A 22,413-nucleotide genomic window follows, 5' to 3' on the forward strand; every position below is an offset into this window, starting at 1 on the left:
GACAGGTAACACACACGGCTCGAACGTACTACCAAAACCACGAGTCATGGCCGAAAGCCAAGTTCCCGTCCAGAAGGACGAACATCCACTTCTGGCCTCACGCCCGCCAGTCACCGATCCCATCACCTACCTTACTATTATTGAATACAACCTGACAGAGGAGAATCTGCCTGTTCTGCATGAAGTTCTTCAAGATGCCGAACTCACTGCGACTATCGGTTGGGATCTGATCCATTTACTCCTGCCGTTGTTGCCGCTCTCGGAAGACTGTTTGCAAGATATCGCTGCAAAGGGCAATCCTAGAGAGTGTGTCTTGAAGGTGACAGAAGCACTGCGGCTCCTGGAATTCGAAGAGCCACACGACCACACGGATGGAGAAGAGGACGATGCAGAAGCGAGCGAACGCACAAAAGCGGCGGAGGTCGGAATGGGCGAGTCGAGCACAAGTCCAGCCTTCCAACCAGCCGTAGTGCCACCGCTCCCAGTACTGAAGTTTGAGGTCCTCTTGACTATACTAGCAACATTACACCGGAGGGTCAAGACGAAGTATCCAAGCCGATTCCTCTCAACTAGCCTCCAGGCCGCGCTGCTCGCATACAACAGGGCAAACACACATATTGAAGACCTTACCCTATCCGCTGTCAAATTCGTCAAGACACTTTCCGGCACTAAGCGGCCGCATCTGCCCTCAAGACGGAGCAGCGGGAACCTGCTACGTGTGAACACCAATCAATCGGAGCCAGATCCGGAGGCGCAGAGCGACGCGCCAACCAATGAGGAGAATGACCTTGTTAATCGCCTACTTCAGTCGTTCCTTACGCACATCCTAGAGGAGTATGTTTTGTCGTTGACATCGGACGACGATGTTCCAGGTCTGGCATGGGCAAGCAGGCTGATGGAGCGGTACGAACCCCAGCGGATACCTAATAAGCCCAACTACCAAAAATACGCAGATCGATTTGCAGATGATGAGGATCTGACCTCTAGAGTTGCAATTCTTGGGCAAATTGTAGCCTTGAGCCAGGATTTTGGATTGAAGTACGAGGAGCTGCTGCGGACTGTGATGGACACAGAGGACGAGAAAAGAGGCATTCCAGGGACAGAAGACGAGCCGCCAGCCGCAGCCGCTGATATACCACTTTCACGAACAGGAGCCTTGATTCTTGTTGCCGCGCAAAGCGTCAAACAAGAATTATATGCACCAGCCACACAAAATCAGTCTTTATCTATTGACATCTTCCCCGGACACGCCACCATCCTTGGTAACTTTATCGGCACTCTTGGTCAGCAAACTGTCGGCATGGAACCTGAGGCACTACTTGATACAGTTCTTACGTTTGGCCTCATAGCGCTCCAGCATAACAACATTGGCGAGCCAAAAGATGACGAGTCATTTGCCCAGTACCTACAGACGATATCGCTCATCTCTGCAAACTCGCCGTCGCCCAGCTTACGTGGCCATGCACACTACCTCACCACTACTGTGCTGCGCTCCCATCCCCATGATCTGGTTCGCCTAACGTTCATCCGCGACACATTAGAACACTGTCCGTACGAGAACCTCAAAGCAAGCGCGGTGTCATGGTTGAAGGGCGAGACTCTCGAAGCCAACGCCCCACGTCCAGAGTCAGCAGATGATGACCACGAAGAGACGAATATTTTCGCCACACCTGTCGCGCTATCTACTGTCGCGCCGTTCTTATGGCCGGACCTTACAAAACAATATGCCGGTGACACTAGTCTAGAAGACTCATGGATGCAATTCCGTCAGGAACTCGGTTTCTATGTCGCAGCGCTCAACTTCTACTACCTTCTGTTGCAAGCGAAACACTTGCATGACACTCTTGGTATCAAAGAACTAAACAATAGTCACAGCATCCAGTCACGCTATTTGGATGTGCTAAAGCAAACAGCTGCGCGGTTCCAGAAAGAGTTGACATCGGGCGGCGGTGCACTTGTAGTTGAAGGAGAAGAGGCGCTGGAACAGGCCAAGGCTGATGTTGGGTTGCTCGAAAAGGTAGTCGAGTGGGTAGAGGGTGGGCTGAAGAAAATGTAGATAATGGATTTATGTATATGATGGATGATGCTTTCCCACAAGCATTCACAAGTTTGGTAGCATTCGCAGTAAAATTCTCGATGTTTATGCTATTCTTCAACATGATATGGACTCGTCTTTGCAAAGTCAAAACCCACTGTTCATTCCTCCAAACCCCGCATGACCATAGGATCCACCCTGCGGAACCCAACCGCCAAAATTGTCTGCCGTCATATCATTCCACAAATACAAATCTCCATTCTGAAACGCCGCTGAGAAGTCGCCCATGTCGGTTGAGAAGGTTGTTTGATCGTTCATGGGCTGAGCCTGTGTGCTTGCATCAAGGCCTAGTTCGTTCGCAGTCCATGGTGCCGGCGTGGGATAAGCGTTGCCCAAAGGAAAATTTGACATGGGTATTGGGTGTGCTTGGTGTTGTGCAGCAACCTGTGACGGATCTATAGCGGAAGTCGCAACTTGCGAGGTCGGTTCCGCAAACGTCGGCGTCTGATTCCCCGTCGCAGTATTGCTATCATCACCATTGCCCGTCTTTCTCCTCTTCAAATGTCTCCCCTCTTTTCTCCATTCCTGGTACTCATCCCACCAACTCTTCAGTTTCTCGTGGAGCAAAAAGTTCCAATGGCTCGGAACTCTGACCCTACACTCCGGCGGCCCCCCGGCCTCGTTCGTCTTTTCTAATACAGTGTCAAGGTAAAAGCTCACTTTTAGACTCTGACTTTCGAGAAGTTCGCCCATCTCGGCATCTGTCCCGACTGCGTATTCGGCTTTCATCAGAGTCACCAGAGAGTAGACAGCACGGACAAAGAGGGCGTTGGGTGATTTCCGTAGTTTGTCGACAGGAACGGCAATGAAGAAGTCTAATATGGTGTGTGCTGCGCTTATGCATTTCGTCGTCGCGTTGATCTGTAATGCTGAGCGCGAGAGGAGGGACTCGGGTTGTACACAGTCGTCATCTAGCGCGGGCAAAGTGATGTGGCGATTGCGAAACTCGATGACTGAACGACGTTAGCTAAGCTATATGCAATCTATCAAAGTCAACTTACCGTCGTAGCGACCTCCGTCCATCCCGAACTCCCACATAGATAGCATGTCCGCGTAGTACTCCAGCTGGAGATTCAACGTCATTACATCATCTGGGATTGCTTTCCTCCAGTCTTGCATTCGCCGATCGAAGATTCGCAGTATGATTTGCATGCGCAATTCCGAAAGACTGAAGCTGGTACTTGCATCGTCAAACCCGAAGGCAGTGTTCGCCTCATCAGCTATCCGCTGAAGTTTCAACCATGCAACTATTCTCTTGTCATCCAAGAGCTTTGACTTTTCCAGGATGTTGAAGCACTCTTCCATCCAACTGTTGAAAAGCAGTATGTTGGGTCGTTTTAGTCTCATCGAGAAGCCTGCACTTATGATGTAGAGCAGCAGGATAGTACGACAGTGCTCAAGTAGTTCCTCCGGCGAAGATATCTTCTGAAGTGATCGGATTGCACGCTTGGGCAGTTGCTCGTGCGTTCTGGGTTTCGATGTCAAGCCTAGTTCCAAAGCCATTGATGCGGCCATGTTAACCCACTGATAGATTTGTAGCTGTCCTGGTGTCTTGGAAGGTGAATAGTACGTGACAGTAACGATGAGCGCTTGTATAGCCTGAACTGATTTCTCGCCCTGGATGAATGCGGATCGTGCATAGAGAAGGACAGTTTCTTCATGCAGTCTGTCCGACAAGGCAGAGCCTTTGGAGTGGGCAGCTGCAGCCATGATCGCATGGAAGAGTGCGGGTTTGTTCGCTCGTAGATCGAAAACGTCCCAATGCTTAGGAATCGTGATACCTGGGCATGCAGCGACGAGCTCAGTGCGCCATATGCTCAAGAGCTCCCGAGCCATGTCTTCTGAGATAACACCACGGTCTATGATATCATTGTCAGAAGACCCCGGAAAGTTTATAGGTGCGCCAGTGATAACGGGGTCGACTGGAGGTGGTTTGCTGATAGGTGCTGTCAGCTTTGATGTCGCTGTTATACTACTCAGGCGACTCGGGACTCTAGGGGACGTCTCCTTTCCTCCTGCATGTCCTTGGTCGTCTGAGTCATCGTCTCCCGATTCTTGCTCGCTGACATCGTTGGATGATCGTGTGTTGGTTTTCAAAAGGCTACGCATCTGCTGGATCTCCTTTTCCAACTCTGTAACTCGCACATCTGTTCTCTTTCGTTGCCTTCTCTTAGCTGGCGGCGCAAACACACATGTTCTATTCGCCTTCGCGCATCGCTGGCACTGCGTAGAGCTTGCATCCGGATTCATAAGACATCGGACCTTGGATATGCGACATGCTTCGCAGGCGCGGTTTAGTGGTTGATCTTGAGGCTTTTTGGGCTCCGAGTCTGGGCTATTGACGAGTTGGTTCGTCATCGTCCAGGGATTCTGCGACTTGCCATCATCTCCTCGGCTCGTCATCCTGCTTCCGTGTACGTGTCGGCAAAGTTGCCGCTTGTTGTAGGATAGTATACTCGTTCGATTATGGGTCTCGTAGATGCTCACGCATAATGTTTCTGATTCGCTCTTGCTAGCTGCGCAATTCCATGTTTGTAATCACTTGGAGATCGACTAGCGCAAACGATAGCCGGTGGATGTTTGAGATGTTGTGTAGGAATTGTGCAACAAAGTCTGATGGTCGCAGATTTTGAGCGACGATTTTCTTAACCGTTAGACCGATTGAAGCGCTGGAGTTAGCAATGGTGTTGAATGACGAACGTTGATGCCTTGGAAGCCGTTGATTGAAAGTCGCCGGCCTGACAGGGTCTGACACGCAGCATTACTAATTAGGAAGATATGTGGGTCTAGCGGCAACCCCCGTGGCTAAACATTGAACCTGCAAGGCGCAACACACGACACGACCTAGTCAAGCGTTCATCTCAAGACTTAAAGGATGCTCGTGGATTTTCTGGTTCCAAGAAAACGGCTTTGAGTGATGGAAATACATACTGGCCTCGCCTGCGATTTGTCGCGATGTACTCAAGCATCTCAGTCATTTACGGGGTTGGAAAAATAGCCAGGAGTACGTACGCGTCAGGCACCCAATACTACTCACATGCGCGACTCGTATTGAGGTCCAGAAGAAGCAATATGATAAGACGGAAGTGTTGCGGTAGGGCCGCCATAAGTGTTGATTCATTGGCAGTGTGCGCATCATTGTCAGCATGTTTCATTAAAATCACGGCGAGCGCTACGTCGGTTCAGGGTTGATGTACTGGATGAAGAGTATCGCGCCTGCGTGGCTGGTAAGGCGTCCATGCTTTACCCGACGGCAAACCTTCGTGACCGTAGGGCGCGACTAGCGCGACTGGAAATATAAGACTTAATATCACCAAGCTAGTGGTGGAATGTCATCTACAGCCAAAACCTTCTGTCACTTTCAAACTCTTTGAAGCTAACTAAATGATTCATTCAACATACCATGCAGTGTTCGTTGCTGCAACATCTCCCGTTTAGCCATGGACCTCTACCAGTCAAAGACACCACTGATGCGCATATCGCCAATCAACATAACCAGAACCAAAATCTCTCAAGTGCGTTACGCGGGATCTGCTCAGGCCAAACCTCCGCATCAAGTGCCGCTTTACCGCTCCAAATATCTGCCTCCGCTGGGTTGACCATCTTGGTCCTTTTGAAGACTTTCCAGAACGCAAACAAGAGACCGAAGATCGCAACACCAATGTATGCTGTGAAGAAGTCGGTCAACTCATCGGGTCCCCAAGGTGTGGTGGTGAAAACCTTGAAGCCATTGAAGAGAATGATGAGAGCGAAGTAGGTAAAGGCAGTCCATGCGACGTAAGGTTGCCATTTGCTCGCGAAGACCATGGTGCTGCGATCAACGTTCTGGGCAATGCATGCTTTCCGGAACCGAGTGTATGTGTACGTGACAGTGCACCAGGTGAAGAGCGATGCGATTGTGGTTAAGTTTTGGAACCACCCGAACACCTTGTTGGCACCAGCGCTGACACTCATGTATGTGAGTAGGGAGATGGAGGCAGTAACTGCGACAGCGTAGATTGGTACACCCTTCTTGTTGCACCTGAGAAGGAACTGGGGAGCCTGGCCGTTTTGGGCAATACTGAAGAGATAACGGGAACCGGTGTACAGGAAAGCATTGCCGGAAGAGGTAGCGGAAGTCAAGATGACAGCGTTGACGATATGGGGAAGAACTGGAATACCAGCATTCTTCATCGCAATGACCCAAGGCGATGACTGGGCACCTTTGGCGTTGTCATCGGTAAGTTGAGGGTCGTTCGAGCTGATGGTGGTACCGATGATGAACGATCCTAGAACATAGAAGAACAGGATGCGCCAGAAGACACGTCGAACGGCCTTGGGAACTAGTGGAAGTACAAGGTCAGTGGCTGTCGTATGCAGTTGATACAAGGGGATTGCTTACTGTTCTTGCGAGGGTTGGCGGCTTCACCAGCAGCAACTGCAACCATTTCAACACCACCGTAAGAGAACGCAGCGTTGACAAGGGTAGACCAAAGACCGGTGAAGCGACCAGTACTACCAGTACCAACGTATTCCTTCATAGCGCCCTCTTTCCAATAGCGGAACCCTCGCCTGTCATGGTCTGGTCCTCCACCAAGCATGATGACCAGACCAGCAATGAGCAGTCCCAGGATCGTTATAATCTTTATGGACGCGAATATGAATTCAGCTTCTCCGTAAATCGAAACAGCGAAGATGTTAAGAAAGACGATGATGACAATGATGATGGAGATCCATATGGCAGGGTTGTACCTAGTGGCATGTTAGTTGTTGTCGCATTCGGAGTAGTGGCGGTACATACTTCTCTTCTTGATCCCAGAAGTTGATAAGCAGAGCGGCAGCAGAGATCTCAGCGCAGAGCGTGATAGAGCTGTTGTACCAATTGTTCCAACCGACGGCAAAACCAAGAGCAGGATCCGCATAGCGAGCAGCATACTGGGGAATAGCACCGGGTAGGGGAAGCCAAGTGGCCATCTCACCGAGGCATTGCATCATACCGAAGACAGCAACACCTGTAATGGTGTAACCAAGGAGGACAGAGACAGGACCAGCGTTGGCGAAAGCTTTACCGATACCGAGGAACAGACCGGTACCGATGGTACCTCCGAGTGCGATGAACTGGATGTGGCGCGACTTGAGGCCTCTCTGAACGTAGCCATAGTCCTCGGCTTTCTGAACTGAGCCGTACACACCAGCGGCCTCGTTGATGGCATTGCCTTTGGTATCGGTGACGTCTCCAACAGCATGGTCAGAAGGCGTCTCGCCAGCGACAGCATACTGCTGTTTCTCGTAGTCGTTGACCGACATATCTGGTGTGCTGTTGCGACCGATATGGGGTGACAGGCGGATGGAAGCACAAAGGAGGTGTGCCCAACAAAGTAAAGGACCGAACCTGAGTCTATCAGGGACAACAGGCCTAAGGGATCACAACAAGGGTAGAGGCACGAAAGATGATAGCCTTGCAAGCCGGGAGAATGGGGTTATGAGAACGATCTTTATACCTAGGCGCCTGCGACAGCCGCCTCTCGACTCTGCAGCATATCTATCCCAACACCAGGGTACCGCACACAAAAGAAGAGCATGGGCTGGATCACAGCGGAGACTGTCATTCTGCAGGCTAGTCGCGGCGCAGCTCCGGAGATCCTGCTGGTCAAAGGTGTGATTGGGAGCAAATGAGACGAACTTCTTGGCAGACGGTGTTGCCGAGCAAACACGCGGTACCGCCATGAACTATCTAAACCTCATCCGGAGGGTGATAAGGATGGCACCACAGTACTGGGGTAGATGCTTGGGTGACAAGCTTCGATACAAGCCTTGTCTGTTCAACGAGGGGCACAGCTTCTTGTGCAACATGTCTGCTTGCGGTTTCCCGTACAACAACCTATTCACCGGCGTTGTCGAAACTTTGCGGGTACTGATTGTATGACATTTGTCAAAGGCACACTCTTTGGTTGACTTCAGAGACCTCGAACAGCACGCGACAGCGGAATGGGGCGTCGGGCGTTCCAACTCGCTTAAAGTGCGATTTGGCATTGAGACAAGCCTCAATAGCGTTGGAGCAAGCAGCTATCGCGGAGTCCTGGCACGCGCTAAGCATTTCTCGGCAGGTGGATCCAAGCTACAATCCATTGCAACCCATCACAGCAGATTCCACTATCGTGGGCTGACTAGGGATGACGCGACGGGTGTTGTCCGAATTGGACGCATTTCTAGAACGCCTTCTAGCGCGCGGGGGTACTAGGATGGTATCGCCACACCTCCTGGATCGCGCAATATATTCAAATTCTGGTAGGATGGTTGTATCGAGACGACCCAGCTGACAACGATTTCAGAGATGCGTGTACTCTAGTACCTCTTCGATGGATGGCGAGAAGAAGGCGCGCAATGAGCGCAACAGTCCCCCACAACCCTCCGCACTAATGGGGTTATTGCACGGACAATCTGCGCAATCTACCTTGCGAGGTGAATCGCCGGCCTGCACTGCAGGGGTTTGATTGGAGTCGTAAACCTGCAAATGACGGTGGCGACTCGTATATTGTTCTCAGTTGATGGCACAAGGCTCGCATCCATCCAATCATATGGAAGATTTTAGAGACACAAAGACCGGAGTGCTGTGTGATGACCCGAGCATCATCCTAGGCGATCTTTTGGGCAGGTGCGTGTATTCGAGGCGTGATACTTGCACATGTGATCCATGTCGCGAGCGTAGGAGTTGTGTCTTCGTCAGGCTTTGTGCACTGATAAAGCTAGAGGCCGGTCACGACATCCAATGGAAAAGTATTCTAGAAGGTTTCAGGCGCGTAGACGCGGTGAGAATACGCCTCGTTCAAGCTACTGGTACCTGGCCATGCCTGGGTGCTTGACTAGATAAGCCGAGAAGCCACTACACTAGTCGCATTGACACAAGACCAACGGGCCGACCTTATCGAAGACAAAAGAAATCTTTGGACTTTGCGGGGTGATACATGCAAAGTTCAAGTCTGCGAAGTAGAGTTTGCGTGAGGGTTTAATCTAGTCAAGTATCAGATTCTGGACTTGTTACATTATGGTATGAATACACACAATCTTATAAGCCGCCGACCAAAGACGCACTCATTGTCATAAGCATGATTGCATATTGCGTTACGAAATCGCAAGCATTCTCCCATTCTGTGTGCGCATACGCGAGACAAAGGTGTGCCGTTTTCCTCGAAGCGATCAGCTCTCCGGATCCAAGCATTATGGCGTGGCGATTGTTGTTGAGGTGCGTTCGACAAGCTACAGCAGATAGACGACATGTTGTGCCATTGACCCAACCCAAGCGCGTCTTAGCCAGGTCCGATTTTGGGCATATCGTGGTGTTCGCTCAGTCCACTCAGATACTTGTTCAGCTCCTCTACCTTCTCCTTGTGTGTTTTCACTCCTTCCTTCTTCAATCTCTCTTCCAGCCTCTTCCTTCGCATCTCGTCGTGTCGCCTTTCAGCCTCCGTCTTCTGTCTTCCACCGCCCTCTCGTATCGATCTTTCTACGGCCTCGGGCGAGATTGAGCGGCCAGGTGTGCCTGAAGGTGACTTGTGCGCGTCATTGTCGGTAGTGGATCGTTTCGCGACGTCGATGGATGTGTCTTCAGAGGGTTTTGTAGATTCGGTAGTCTTTGGCTTCTTCTTCTTCTTCTTTTTCTTGTCAACGCCGCCGCCTTTGAGCTTCAGAGCACCACCGCTGGCCGCAGTGTATTCCGAAGACGGCATCGTGGTGGTGCGACGATGTGTGGTTGGTAAGCAGCTTTACATTGAGCGCGAGATTGATCAACGGGCTGACACGTGACATCCGAAAAAGTGGGGCCGACACCATCGCGTGTATCGGAACAAACAACACTAGTGCATCTGAAGCACTTTAAGCCACCCTGGAGAATGCCGTGGTAGAGTCTTGCCCTTTAGCAATACTCGTCAGTGATCTGCGCTTGCGTATTTACGACAAAAAATCATGCAGCATTTCGTTGAGTTGTACGGAACCGCCGCCCATTCCACACAGGCTCGGACTTGGGATTGAGTAGAAACGACCACTGCTGTCAATGCGATAGCCGATTTCCTTAGAACACCACAGTGGATAAAATATGGTACACACGCCACCTGCCTGGTTTTGCGGCTGGCTCCTACCTACATACTCTGAGAGGGCGATCTACTTTTCGTCATCTGAGATATTTGACTCAATAGCCTTACCATTCACCTGCACAACGACTTCAATGTACTCGACAGCTAATCAACGCATCTAAATGTACATGTATCGGGGAATCTATCGAAGGAGACGGCAAAATAGGTTACATTGGGCGGGGTTTCGATACTAAAGCTAAGAAGATAGATACTCCTCTTCGACGAATTCAAAGATGATTTTCTAAAAGAGGATATAGACACGGATTAGATTTGCTACGACAAAAGCAATAGCTGGGAATTGAGGTTACCTAGGTAATCTATCATATAGGTGGCGTGGCAGGCGTTCTCTTCTGCAAGACCCCGCGACCGATTGAATACTTTTCGGACATCGAAGACCATAGTAGAAGGGCGATACCTAGAGATGTGAAGGGAAATGAAAAGATGTATGAGACGAGATGCGATGCGAGATATCAAAAGACATCATGAGATACTGTTTTCGCGGTTTGAGAGAGAATATACTGCAATGATAAGCGTGCGCCAAATATATGGGTATGTAGTTCTTCATTTAATTCTCAAAGACAAAGACTCTAGTAGAAAGGAAGATGAGTAGAATGGTGCACTGGCGAAGGATGCATATCTGCATAAGCTCAAGGTCTGATCGCACTCCAGAGAGCTATCTAGTGATGCCAATGCTTTCTCTTTTATCATCGATCGGACTCAGATGGCGTGCTTGCACGCTCCCAAAGCCAAGGAAAGACACCCTCCCTATACATGATAGGAGTAAATCATCCTTGCCTTGGAGGCATGTTTGATGTTTCCAGGTTGTGGTTTTCACACAAGACTGCTGCTGCTTTCTTGATATAGTCAAGAAGAAAAAAAGTATCCCAACTCCAGCCCACCAAAAAAATTAGACATTGTCTAATACACACAGTACTAGACTTCATCGAATTGTCTCGATCAGCATGGGACTCGAACCCACAACCTTGCGCTCGCAGATATAGTTATAGGAGGCGCACGCGCTACCATTGCGCCAACCGACCTGTTGCCATGAAGCATACTTGTGGTTGAAGAACTAGATATACTTGTCAATTCTAGATCTATCCTTACAGTCTACTTCAAGCCTCTTGTCTGATGCTTTGGAATGCTCCATGGCTGTGGATGGTTGCTTTGCTAGCAACAGTGAAATTTTTGCAAACCAAGTGGAGGACAATGGTGGGTATCTTTTTGGCCGAGAATTCAAAGCAAGGCCGAAACGGATCTGTCTGAATCTTGTATGATGTACTGATACCCTTGAACGCAAGGCTATAACCCGATCTATTCGAAGGACGTCTGTTACTGTATGTGTGCGATGGTAACAACAACACTTAGCGTTGCACACGCCTAGATAAGATTAGACAGCAATGACGCGATCGCAATTTTTGGCAACCTAAGCCCCTTGTGGCCCAAGAACAGAAACAGTCATGTAACACCAATCTTCAATCCATATTCATAGAATCGCTCGCTTACAAAACGTGAATATCGTCGTGGAGTATAGAAGTCGTAATTATCTTTGTGTGGATTCACGATCGTTGCTCCCCGGCAAGCATCGGCGACTGTCTATTGCAGCAACCATCCTTGTCTTCGTGACACACAAGCAAAAGCAGTCCGAGAAAGAATTGTGAGACCGAAACGAAAAAACGCAACATCAACAGCCATGGTACGCAGGGGAAGCTCTCGTTTAGCCTAGGCTAAAAATGTGGTTGAGATGGTGGCTGATTTAGGAGTGGCATTAGGTGCACGCCGATTCATCAAATTTCGCCGATGGAATGAGTAAGAAGGAGGTTTATGCACAAGTGCTTGAACAAGCGAGAGCGTTGTTTGATGGGCAAAGGAATTGGGTAAGTTTTATCAGTCGTTAAGAGAGGATGGGATTACGTTGCTAATGCTTCATAGGTTTGGTACGTTCATGTTATTATGCAACTGCCTACTTGGAGCATCTCTAATATATTATGAACAGCAACTTCTCAAACACAGCATCGCTACTTTGGCACGCATATCATTCATTGCCTTCTCCATCCTCCGCAGTCAACTGGGCGGGTTTCTACTTCACATCGCCTACAAATTCGTCACAACTACTGCTGGGCCCCTTCCAGGGACAAGTAGCATGTCAAGTGATTAACTTCGGTCGTGGGGTATGCGGAACTGCGGCAAAAGAGGCAAGGACGCAGTTAGTGGAAGACGTCGAGAAGTTCCCAGGACACATTGCATGTGATGGAGCGAGTCGGAGTGAAATTGTTGTTCCCATTGTACAAGATGGAAAGGTATGTGTTGACTCTCTGACTTCAAAGTGTTGGTATGCTGACACATTCGTAGGTCGTAGCAATTATCGACATAGATTGTGCGGAACTCAATGGCTTCGACGCGGAGGACCAGGAAGCCTTAGAAGAGTTGGCTGAGTTATTGGCACGATCGTGCGATTTTTGAAGCATGAGCGACGATGATCATCATAAGACAAGAATGGGTTGATGGCATGCTAGAGACGCCGGAGTGACTATATGCTTTTGCGTATTGGCACTGTAGCCCAGCCGACAGCGTTTAGGTAACGCAACAAATCTTAGCACACGAGCGAAGTATTATTGTATCTTCAGCAGAAAGTAGCATTTATGCAGACATCACAACAACATCCAGGTAATGCGAACTCGATTCGGAGAGAGAGTGCCATTGTTTTTGGACAATTATAAGTAGTCATCAACTCATACACGTCATGAACATATCCGCAGCCAGATTACCGCGAAAAGGGACAAGACTAAAGTAAAGATGCAGCGCAACAGTCACTGGTAATGAAACAGTGGAAAGAGAAGAGACATTAGCACACCATGCGCCCCAGTAACTCCCAGAATGATGACCCAACACCGTTATGCACTCTTTAGTGATTCAAAACGCCCGCCTGCAGACGACATATGTAGCGCCGAGCCCGATGGCATGCTGTGCGACGAAGAATTGACTGAGACAAGAAACGAAGTGACGATGAAAGTCGTGTCCCAAGACGCCATGCTATAACTCCCGGAATGAAGATTGAGGATCAGAAACTCAGAATCCAGGGACGTGGCTCATGACTTTGGGCGGGAGATGGCATTGCCTAAGCTCCCGACACGACCACTGGTCTTCCGTACAGCAGACTTGCCATCGGTGCTCCTGCGCGAAGGGCTCGATCGGATCTTGCCCATGTTGATGCTGCCACTGCCGCTCTTCTCCTTTGGTGTCTTCGGCCGGATGCCAGCCGGTGCAGTGTTCTCGAGGTCGCTCTCTTCACCGAAGCCGAAAGAGGTGTGTGTTACAGATGTTTGGACGACAGACGTGGTGCTGAAAGCGCGGCGCTGCTTGTCCTTGAGGGTTGGTGAACGCTGAGGGGAGCGTGACGAAGTACGCCGCGCAATCTGGCGGAGATGGAATTCCTCGTCCGACTCACCATCGAAGCGTGTGATGTCTGCTCTGACCTCTGTATGCGACTTGGTGAAGGGCTCGTTCTCGTCGATGCGCTGTGGTGACCGGCCGTTACCGTAGAGCTTGCTAGTCTTTCGCGGTTGTCCCGGTGTCGGCGCAGGCAAGTTGTCCTCTAGTACTCCAATATGGCCCGAGTTGCTTCGCTCGTTCGACTCGATCTCACCGAGCGCAGCGCGCTTGGAAGATCCGTTGGGCGGTGTGAAGGTTTGCCCGTTGCTAGCAAGGCGCTGCTTGTGCGGTGACTTGGTAGGCGTTGATGGCATCATCTGCGCGTACTTGGCCTTGATGGTGTCCTCGAACCACCACTCTCGGAAAGTACCTTGGTTGAGATGGAGCCAGTGCTGCTGGGGACCGACAACCATGCCCGGGCGCATGAAGCGCATGTATGCGATAATCTCGTTGGCGGTGAAGCCGTGCTTGTAGATCAGGTAAGCCCCGATGAGGCAGCCGGTTCGTCCTAGTCCAGCCTTGCAGTGAACTGCGATACCGCGCTTCTGCACCGTAATCATCTCATGTGCAAGGTTGACGAACTTGCGTACGAGTGACAGCGGCGGACATGTGCCGTCGTCGAAGATCATGTTCAAGTGCTGGATGCCGAGCTTGGTGAAGTAGGACGAGGAGTACAGCTCCGAGTTCAATCGCACAACGAGACCGACGTTGCGCGCGCAAAAGTGCGAGAGTACGTTCTTGAAGGGACCGGGGAGTCCAGATCGCTGGATCTCGGCGATGTTGGAAGGTAGCGTCGCGTACATTGGTGATGATGTCGGGATCTCATGTGTGGGTTGTTGTTGTGGTGAGGCGAAGGCCAGAAAGTTGGGAGTGACCCAGTTGAAGTCACCCATGTCTACGCGCTCGAACTTCTCATATCTAGGACTGTTAGCGTTGGCTGTTTGGAGATGCGCGCGGCTCAGACGTACTCCTCGAGACTGAAGTCTTTCAGACCGCAAAGGCCTTCTTCCTTGGCCTTCCATACACCGTAGATGACGTCCTGAATGTTCAGGACATAGTCAGCCTGGCTGTAACCGGCATCGCGGAAGGGCATGCAGGGCGGATCCATCTGGGCAATGGGCGCCAGAGCAAGATGAGGTGGCCATGACTGGATGAGCACCATGTAGCATGCGAGAATGCAGGCAGCGTTTGCGCGACCTAGGCATGTTAATTTGTGCAATTGAACGGAGTAGATTTAGTGCTCTCACTCCTAGAGTCGGCGCTGCTCCAGAAGACGACAGCGCGGTCCTCGTTGGCTGGGTCGCCCAAAACTTCATGCAGCTGAACAGCGAAGCGGTAGAGGTGACCAATGTGCAGTGGGCCGAAGTCACCATGGAAGGCATTGTACAGGAGAGTCTTGTCGATACTGAAGTAGACAGGAGGATGCGCCTTGGGCCCTGCGGCAGTAGGTCCTACTTGCGCGCGCGATGACCGCTTGGAAGGCGACTGGCTTTGCTTGGGGTACGGAAAGGGCGTGTTGGCATCGGGCGGGCTTGTGTACGATGCCAGATAGAGTCGGTCTTGAATGTACTAGGAGGTCTCAATCAGAATGTGTTCCGCAATCGCTTTGTTTTGGTGTGTTGTGATGCTCACCTCGATCACCTGACCATAGCTGGTCGTGGATGCGCGAGACATCTTGGCTACTCGATCGCGTGGTGAAGCCATGGGGAAGAGGAAGGTGCGATCCTCAAGTGTTGATTACAGCTGGGGAAGGACGGGGTGCCGACTTGGGACGAAAGCGGCGATGTCGGCAGCGCAGCGCAGGAGTATATGCGTCGTCGTTCTGGAGCTGGTAGCGGAGGTGCCGTCTACGCCTGCTTGTCCTGCTGCGGTCGAAGTAAGGAATAACAGTAAAGATGTGTGACGGGCGGATGGTTGGAGGTTTAAGCACATCCTCCATGTTGTTGTTGTTTACAGATGCACGGACCAACCCGCTAGTTCCACTCCGCGGTTTCGGGATGCCCGTCAACGCCATCATAACAACTCTAGACGGCTGGTCCAAGCACCACAACAACACAACAACTGGTGAGGTCCTCCCTGTTGTTTACCCTACGCATTGCCTATACGTGACCTGGTACACATATTCTCGTTTGCCAGCATCTCATTTCCCGTCTACGACTCTGTCTGATCCCGTCTCTTAGGAAACCAGCATCGTCAAGACTTGGACCCGCAGCTGTCGTCGTGTCTGCATGACCTCACAGGGTCCAATATATGGGCTTCTAGAGGCTGTCTGCATCTCGATTGCTGCAGTAATCGCGGACAATTTGCGCGGCCTGCACTAGAGCCCGTCGGCATCGCGATCGCCTCACCGCATACGGCCATCTTGCCGTTGTCATTTCTTTTTGTGTTACTTTGACCATCAACAGTAAGCAGTTGTCGTACAAACTCCGCAGAGTTGAAGCCCTGTTCTGGGAGATATCCTTGGCGACCCACATATCCTGTGTGTTGCAGAGTAGGAGTGGGCCGCGGCCGTGCGTTGTGAAGCCTCATCTAACATTTAAGGTTACAATGATCCGACGGGGCAGAACAGAGGGATGGCTCAAAGAGTCCATCGATGTGCTACCTACATGGGCTACGTTCAATGGGGTCAAGTTCAATGGTGTCAAAGTTGGCCCGCTACCAGGTTATGAGGACAGAGGATCAACCGTCATCGCCGACAAGAAGCTCCAAGGGGGCGCCGCTGAGCCTATGCTCGTCGTGCCAAAGGAATTGATCATATCTCGCCAGAACATCGAACTTCTTGCAAAGGCAGACCACCATCTTCGAGAAATTCTCGAAGCTCTTGGGGACTTTGGGAGGGTGTGACAGCCCCTTGGAAGAATCGAAAAATTCACAACACTAACGCAGTACAGACGACAAGAGGCGCTATACTTACATTTCTACTCTTACAAGCCACCATTTGCTGTCCTGAGACAAAGGGAGTTGGCGTCCTGAATCCCCTTACGGAATACATCAAGTTTCTTCCAGATGAGCTGCTTCCCACATTCTGGACCGAGGAAGAACGGGAGCTCTTAGTTGGAACCACGCTCAAACCTGCAGTTAGCGCAAAATTGAATGGGTTGCTGCGCGAATTTGAGAAATTGCGAACTGCGACAGAGTCAATCAGCTGGTGTAAAAAGTACTGGTGGGACGAAGACAATGGCATGTTGGACTTCGACGACTGGATGCGTGTCGACGCCATGTACCGGTCTAGAGCTCTGGAGTTTCCAGGTACTGGTGACTGCATGGTGCCCTGCGTTGATATGGCAAATCATGCATCGGGAGATGCAACAGCTGCCTTATACGAGACCGATGGGAACGGAAATGGGTTGTTACTACTTCGGGAGGGCAAACATGTCGAACCTGGCGAAGAGGTTACGATCACGTAGGTCATCCCAACACATCACACGAAATTCGCTCACCAGATTAGGTACGGGGACGACAAAGGCGCATGTGAGAACATCTTTTCGTACGGATTTATCGAAGATACAATGACTTGTGCGAAAGTCATGTTTCTGGACCTTGACATCCCAGATGACGACCCCCTCAGACCTGCAAAGATTTATGTTTCAAAGGTTGCACCAGGCTTCCGCATTTTTGAGAAGGACGGCAACATAGAATGGGAAAGCGACTTCGTATGGCTTGTTGTAGTCAACGAAGAAGACGGCCTAGACTTCAAGATCAGACAAACGACGGACGGCAAGAGAGAAATCCAGTCTTTTTGGAATGAGCAAGAACTCGACACGGTCAAGTTGCGGGAACACCTTGAACAGGACCCAGCATGGGATGTCTTCCGACTCCGTGCCACGGTACTTCTACAAAACCGTGTTGACGCACAGATCGACACACTCAAAGAATCAAAGGGCGCTAGACGGGACAGTACCATGCGGGACATGCCGTGGAAACTTGCGGAGCGACTCCGAAGTCTGGAGCTAGACATGCTCGAGCGTGCTGCATCCACACTTGATAGCCAGGTAAGACTATTGCCTTCTCATACCCCGCGCTCGTAGCTACATCATAGTATGCTTCACACCCAATATCACCATAAGCCATGCGTCACAGCATGCTCTTGGACAGTCGTTCGCCTAGTATGGTGTCGCACCAAGGTCGGCACCATGCGCCTGATGGGCTAGACTGCTAGACCGCCAGACTACCAAGTTGCCGTTCCTGCATGTTCTTCTTGGGACCATACTGACAGCATACAGAAAGCCAAACTCCTAGACACTGAGGCTGTAATACATTACCTTGGTTTAAACGAGGGAGCAGAGGATGAAGAAGAGGATTTTTCTTGAACACAAAGACCCCACATGATAGACGAGGTTATATACCATTGTGGAACCTATCCAATCTAATACCTCCCCACGCGCCCTGCATTCGCGACGGAAGCAGCGCGTCTATGATAGAAGATCAATAGAAGCATCGGCTCTCCGCCATTCATATTACGCCTCTTAATCACCCAACGTAAGTTTCTACGCCCAAACGTATAGAAATCGACAATGCAGGCCAACATGCATGACGCAGTTGGATGACTTTTGTCGTGCTCTCTACGGCCGAAGTGGCTCAGACGGCTCACGCGGCCACGCTCCTAAACGGTCACTGTTGGAAGCATCCAATATCCACGCGATCAGCCTTATACGCGGGGCCTGGTCGAAGATCAATCACAGACACGCGAGGACAGTTCTGCTCAAGTCTAGGAGAATTGATGTGCAGAACGGGTTGGGCCTTGGCTGCGATAAGCGGCTTGCCGCGTCGTCCACATTCATCCGCCCCTGGTCGATACAACCAGCTTTTAAGCCTGTCATGGCAGAATGCAGGTTGCGCGTTCCGTGTCAACAAGGACATTGATCACCTTGCCGTCTTCTAGAATGTGCCACATAGAGTGCGCTGATGAGTGGTAGTCATACGGGCACCAAATATTGCGGCTGTTGGCGAATGGCAGCCTGCTGAGCAGCCCTTGTAGATGGTACCCATCCGGTTAAGACGGGCGCAATATTTGGTTGCGGCACAGGCCTAGAGCATGTTGCAATTGACAGAGTGGTGGGTGGCTCAATCACAACGTTCGGGCCGACCTCCAAGCATGATCTGAGCGTGGGTGTTCACAGTCGCTGAAGCCACCACTCCGCAGAAAGCTCTAGTCATGGTCGTGAGAGGCTGCTGAGGAGTGCCGAGAAAGCCCGTCGTAATTCTGACAAGCAGGCATGCTGATCGCAACAAGGCTAGCTTTAAGGTTTAGTGGCCAGTGATGGACGAGAAAGTATCGGCGAAGATGTGCTGCTCGTGTTTTCCCTTGTGGGATGGCGCCTTCGCCCCGCAGCGCGCCCACAAATTCCCCAGAGAAAGACTAAGCCAGGGTGGCAGGTGGCAGCTTACATCTGCCAGGCCGTCCCCAATTCTTCCGTCTAACCTTCCCACTCATACATCCTACGCATCCACCCTGACTAGTATTGCTTTATCTTCGTGCAGTCACGTCGTTACACGCCTAGCGATAAAAGCCACAAACTTCACAACACAATACGCGAACGACACCCGAATACCGGAGCACCGGATGACAGAACGTGACACGACCTATCAGTGACCGCCCATTGGGCCTTTGGATGAAAACTACTACACCACCAACGACGCGCAACGAACGACGCCCAAAATGCCTGGGATACTACCCATGAAAGTGATCAAGGTCGGCTCAAGCTGCCAGAGCCGCATCGCCCAAGCCTGCGACCGATGCCGCTCAAAGAAAATACGATGCGACGGCATCCGCCCCAGCTGCACGCAATGCACAAATGTCGGATTCGAGTGCAAGACGAGTGACAAGCTCAGCCGCCGTGCATTCCCCAGAGGATACACTGAGTCGTTGGAAGAGCGAGTACGGGTATTGGAAGCAGAGGTCCGCGACCTGAAGGATCTACTTGACGAAAAGGACGAGAAGATTGACATGTTATCACGCATGCACGCGCGCTCTCCAACAGCGTTCCCTACTGCCAGGCGACCCTCGATGCATTCACCGGGATCTTCGGAAGTTCGAGAGGAATCACAAGAAAAAGACGACACATTCAAGGTGCAGCAGGCACCGCTTCTACTTGACGACCTGAACAGAGATTCGTATTTCGTGGGCAGCTCGAGTGGAAGAACACTTGTTGGTATGACTCACGGTCCCCAACGCCGCATACAGCACATCTAACATTCCACAGAGGCGTTCAAGCAAAAAGCACAGGAGACGGGTAGACTATCCACCGACATCAACTCGAGCGCTTTCTTCGGCGCTGGAGCGCGACAAGCTTCTACTCTTTCCAAGCGAATCGTTTCCTTCAAGGCTCCTCCACGTCTGGTCTCGGATCAGATGATCAACATTTTCTTCCAAGAATGGGCACCTCTGTTTCCGATTCTCCATCGCCCCACTTTCTTGTCGCTCTACGAACAGTATGTGGCCAGTCCCGATACCATGAGTGACAAGAAGTCGATTGCACAACTCAACTTGGTTTTCGGAATTGCCGCGCTGTCTAGCGATGTATGTATGCCTTACGACACATGCCAGCCTTTTACTGACTTTTTAAAGCCCCGCGACGGACAAGATGTCGAGTCCTTCGAGACTCAATGGCAGAGCGCTATTGAGAGCTTCTTGATGGAGAATGACGTCGCAACGCTGCAAAGTCTCGTCCTTGCCCAGATCTTCTGTCTGCTGAGGGCCGACTATTCCCGCGTGCTCAAGTACAAGGGACTGGCCGTCGGCCTGTCGCAACGTCTTGGCTTGCATCAGTCACAGAAGCGCTTCGCGCTCGATGCACTGACGAGTGAAACACGAAAGAAGCTGTTCTGGTCGCTGTACACGGTCGACTGGTAAGCTTACTCCCGCCGAACCCTGCCGTTGCGTTACTGACCGTTCCTAGTCTCTCCGCTGCACACCTCGGGCTACCGAAGCTAATCCTCGAGGAAGATGTGCACTGCGAGTATCCGGTAGATGCCGACGATGAATACGTCACCGAGAAGGGGTTCCTGCCGACCCTGCCCGGCGAGTACACTAAGCTCTCCAGCGCACTGGCTCTCTTCCGCCTGTCACGCATCTTGTCTAAGGTCCTAACGGAGCTCTACCCCGGATCTGCATCACATGACATCTCCTTCCGCACTATTGCGTCGCTCTGCGACGAGTTGGAAGACTGGCAGAGCAACCTTGCGCCGCACCTCAAGCTGACGTTTGCGCAAGACAAGCCAAGCACCAACGTCACAAGCAGCAGATCCCCTGTTCTGGTATGTGAATCTTGATTCCATGTGCATTTTGAGAATGCTGACACAACTAGTCTCTCGCCTACCATCACATCAGGGCGTTGGTTTACCGCCCAGCCGTTGTTGCTAATCTTGGCGACAAGGGCTCGTCAGCCGTAGTAGCCGTTGGCGATGCCTGCAAGCATATCGTGCAAATTGTCGAACTTCTCGACGAGCGCAAGCTGAGCTTCTCTTTCTGCCTTAATCGCAACGAGGTACTTGTGCAAGCTGGCTTTGGATTGCTTTTCCAGACCCTGACGCTTGCTCGCGAGGGTAAGTTGATCAAGGACAGCAACCGACTCGTATGCTCCGTCATGGATATGCTTGAGCGTGGAAATGCTGCAGGCTATGCCGAGTTCCGTCGTGTCGGTTGTGGCATCGTGGCTGTTCCCCGTGTTGAGCAAATGCCAGCCCCACCACTGTCACGACACAACTCAGAGAGCAACATGGGAGCGCCTCTGGATACCTTCCGCGCGACACAGAAATCCCTCAAGGCTCTTGCCGCTCGCTTCTCACCAAGCGCCATGAAGGCCGCTCGCCTAGATCAAGAGCCTCGCCGCGCAACTCTGCCTGCTCTCTCGCCCAATGTAGGCGTACATGCCAATCCTTCATCGACAAGCTTATCTTCCATTCGATCCGAGCCTCCTGTTGCCCGTTCGGAACCTACATTGAGCCCATTGTCACATCGCGCATCCTTCTCGATGCCGAACAAACGTCGTCCAAGTCAACCAACTCCACAGCAACAACAACAACAACAGCAGCAGCAGCAGCAGCAACAGGCGCAACGCAATATTGACTATCTTTCGTTCGCCAGTGACCCACTAGCTAGCTATGCACTACAAAACAACCAAGGTATCAAGACCGAGGTTTCGTCGTCCGACTGGGAACGCCTCCTTTCTTCACTAGACAATGGCCAGACAAACATTTACGACACAATTTACGGTGGACAACCAGCAGACGCCCTCGTCGACGTTGCCCCTCAGTCAGCCAGTACCGACAGCAATGTCACTTGGTCACCAAACGTCTGGAACTGGGGCAGCTACAGCTCAGAGGCACCACCACCTCAAAGCGTCCTCAGTTTCAGTGATGAGAGCTTGACCAGTGGAGAAGAGTTTAGTACCGGTGCATGTGAATATGGTTCCACGCCCGGCAGCGATAGACTCTACCCTGGTATCATGATTCCAGGCGACTATGACAGCACAGCAAATCTTACGGGCCTGGATACTACTTATTGCGGGTTGTAACTTGGTGCCTCGACGAGACCACGATGATACGATGGGTGTATATACAGTGAATAGGTGTCTGGCGTATAGGATATCATCTAGGGTGATATAGTTGGCTGCTTTTGAGATACCACGCTTCTTGCAAGAGCGAAAGAGATGACGACGTAACGGGGCAGGAAAACAATGTGTCTTCTTTCTAAATAAGCGTATATAGTTTTGTTAATTTGAATACTTTGCCATATACAATCTGCTGTTCCCGCACTTTTCATCAAAACTATGGTCA

The 22,413-nt window shown here is 51.1% G+C and overlaps 8 protein-coding genes and 1 non-coding gene across 9 annotated transcripts; 4 read left to right on the forward strand and 5 right to left on the reverse strand.

Moving 5' to 3' along the window:
• Positions 1 to 46: 46 nt before the first annotated feature.
• J4E82_003099 (uncharacterized protein) lies at positions 47 to 2,056 on the forward strand (the record flags this gene model as incomplete). The annotated part of the gene is made up of 1 exon (XM_051729389.1): positions 47 to 2,056. One exon carries the CDS (start codon positions 47 to 49, stop codon positions 2,054 to 2,056), a length of 2,010 nt encoding a protein of 669 aa, XP_051590773.1.
• Positions 2,057 to 2,182: 126 nt separating this feature from the next.
• On the reverse strand, positions 2,183 to 4,453 carry J4E82_003100 (uncharacterized protein; the record flags this gene model as incomplete). Its single annotated transcript, XM_051729390.1, has 2 exons — positions 2,183 to 3,048; positions 3,097 to 4,453. The coding sequence occupies 2 exons, from the start codon at positions 4,451 to 4,453 to the stop codon at positions 2,183 to 2,185; spliced, it is 2,223 nt and encodes a 740-aa protein (XP_051590774.1).
• A 1,128-nt stretch (positions 4,454 to 5,581) lies between these two features.
• On the reverse strand, positions 5,582 to 7,381 carry J4E82_003101 (uncharacterized protein; the record flags this gene model as incomplete). Its single annotated transcript, XM_051729391.1, has 3 exons — positions 5,582 to 6,417; positions 6,477 to 6,826; positions 6,876 to 7,381. The coding sequence occupies 3 exons, from the start codon at positions 7,379 to 7,381 to the stop codon at positions 5,582 to 5,584; spliced, it is 1,692 nt and encodes a 563-aa protein (XP_051590775.1).
• Positions 7,382 to 9,381: 2,000 nt separating this feature from the next.
• Positions 9,382 to 9,801, reverse strand: J4E82_003102 (uncharacterized protein; the record flags this gene model as incomplete). The annotated part of the gene is made up of 1 exon (XM_051729392.1): positions 9,382 to 9,801. The coding sequence occupies one exon, from the start codon at positions 9,799 to 9,801 to the stop codon at positions 9,382 to 9,384; it is 420 nt and encodes a 139-aa protein (XP_051590776.1).
• Positions 9,802 to 11,157: 1,356 nt separating this feature from the next.
• On the reverse strand, positions 11,158 to 11,243 carry J4E82_003103. The gene has a single exon. It is a non-coding gene; the product is annotated as a tRNA-Arg (tRNA).
• An 820-nt stretch (positions 11,244 to 12,063) lies between these two features.
• On the forward strand, positions 12,064 to 12,666 carry J4E82_003104 (uncharacterized protein; the record flags this gene model as incomplete). The annotated part of the gene is made up of 4 exons (XM_051729393.1): positions 12,064 to 12,080; positions 12,136 to 12,150; positions 12,200 to 12,503; positions 12,556 to 12,666. 4 exons carry the CDS (start codon positions 12,064 to 12,066, stop codon positions 12,664 to 12,666), a joined length of 447 nt encoding a protein of 148 aa, XP_051590777.1.
• Positions 12,667 to 13,292: 626 nt separating this feature from the next.
• On the reverse strand, positions 13,293 to 15,339 carry J4E82_003105 (uncharacterized protein; the record flags this gene model as incomplete). The annotated part of the gene is made up of 4 exons (XM_051729394.1): positions 13,293 to 14,553; positions 14,604 to 14,832; positions 14,883 to 15,204; positions 15,268 to 15,339. 4 exons carry the CDS (start codon positions 15,337 to 15,339, stop codon positions 13,293 to 13,295), a joined length of 1,884 nt encoding a protein of 627 aa, XP_051590778.1.
• An 843-nt stretch (positions 15,340 to 16,182) lies between these two features.
• Positions 16,183 to 17,945, forward strand: J4E82_003106 (uncharacterized protein; the record flags this gene model as incomplete). The annotated part of the gene is made up of 4 exons (XM_051729395.1): positions 16,183 to 16,473; positions 16,527 to 17,038; positions 17,084 to 17,627; positions 17,859 to 17,945. The coding sequence occupies 4 exons, from the start codon at positions 16,183 to 16,185 to the stop codon at positions 17,943 to 17,945; spliced, it is 1,434 nt and encodes a 477-aa protein (XP_051590779.1).
• Positions 17,946 to 19,294: 1,349 nt separating this feature from the next.
• On the forward strand, positions 19,295 to 22,151 carry J4E82_003107 (uncharacterized protein; the record flags this gene model as incomplete). Its single annotated transcript, XM_051729396.1, has 5 exons — positions 19,295 to 19,787; positions 19,839 to 20,155; positions 20,204 to 20,484; positions 20,535 to 20,892; positions 20,943 to 22,151. 5 exons carry the CDS (start codon positions 19,295 to 19,297, stop codon positions 22,149 to 22,151), a joined length of 2,658 nt encoding a protein of 885 aa, XP_051590780.1.
• Positions 22,152 to 22,413: the final 262 nt, after the last annotated feature.

Source organism: Alternaria postmessia, assembly GCF_024291825.1.
Source record: "Alternaria postmessia strain BMP 2775 chromosome Unknown scaffold_13, whole genome shotgun sequence".
In the NCBI taxonomy this organism is placed as follows: Eukaryota; Fungi; Ascomycota; class Dothideomycetes; order Pleosporales; family Pleosporaceae; genus Alternaria; species Alternaria postmessia.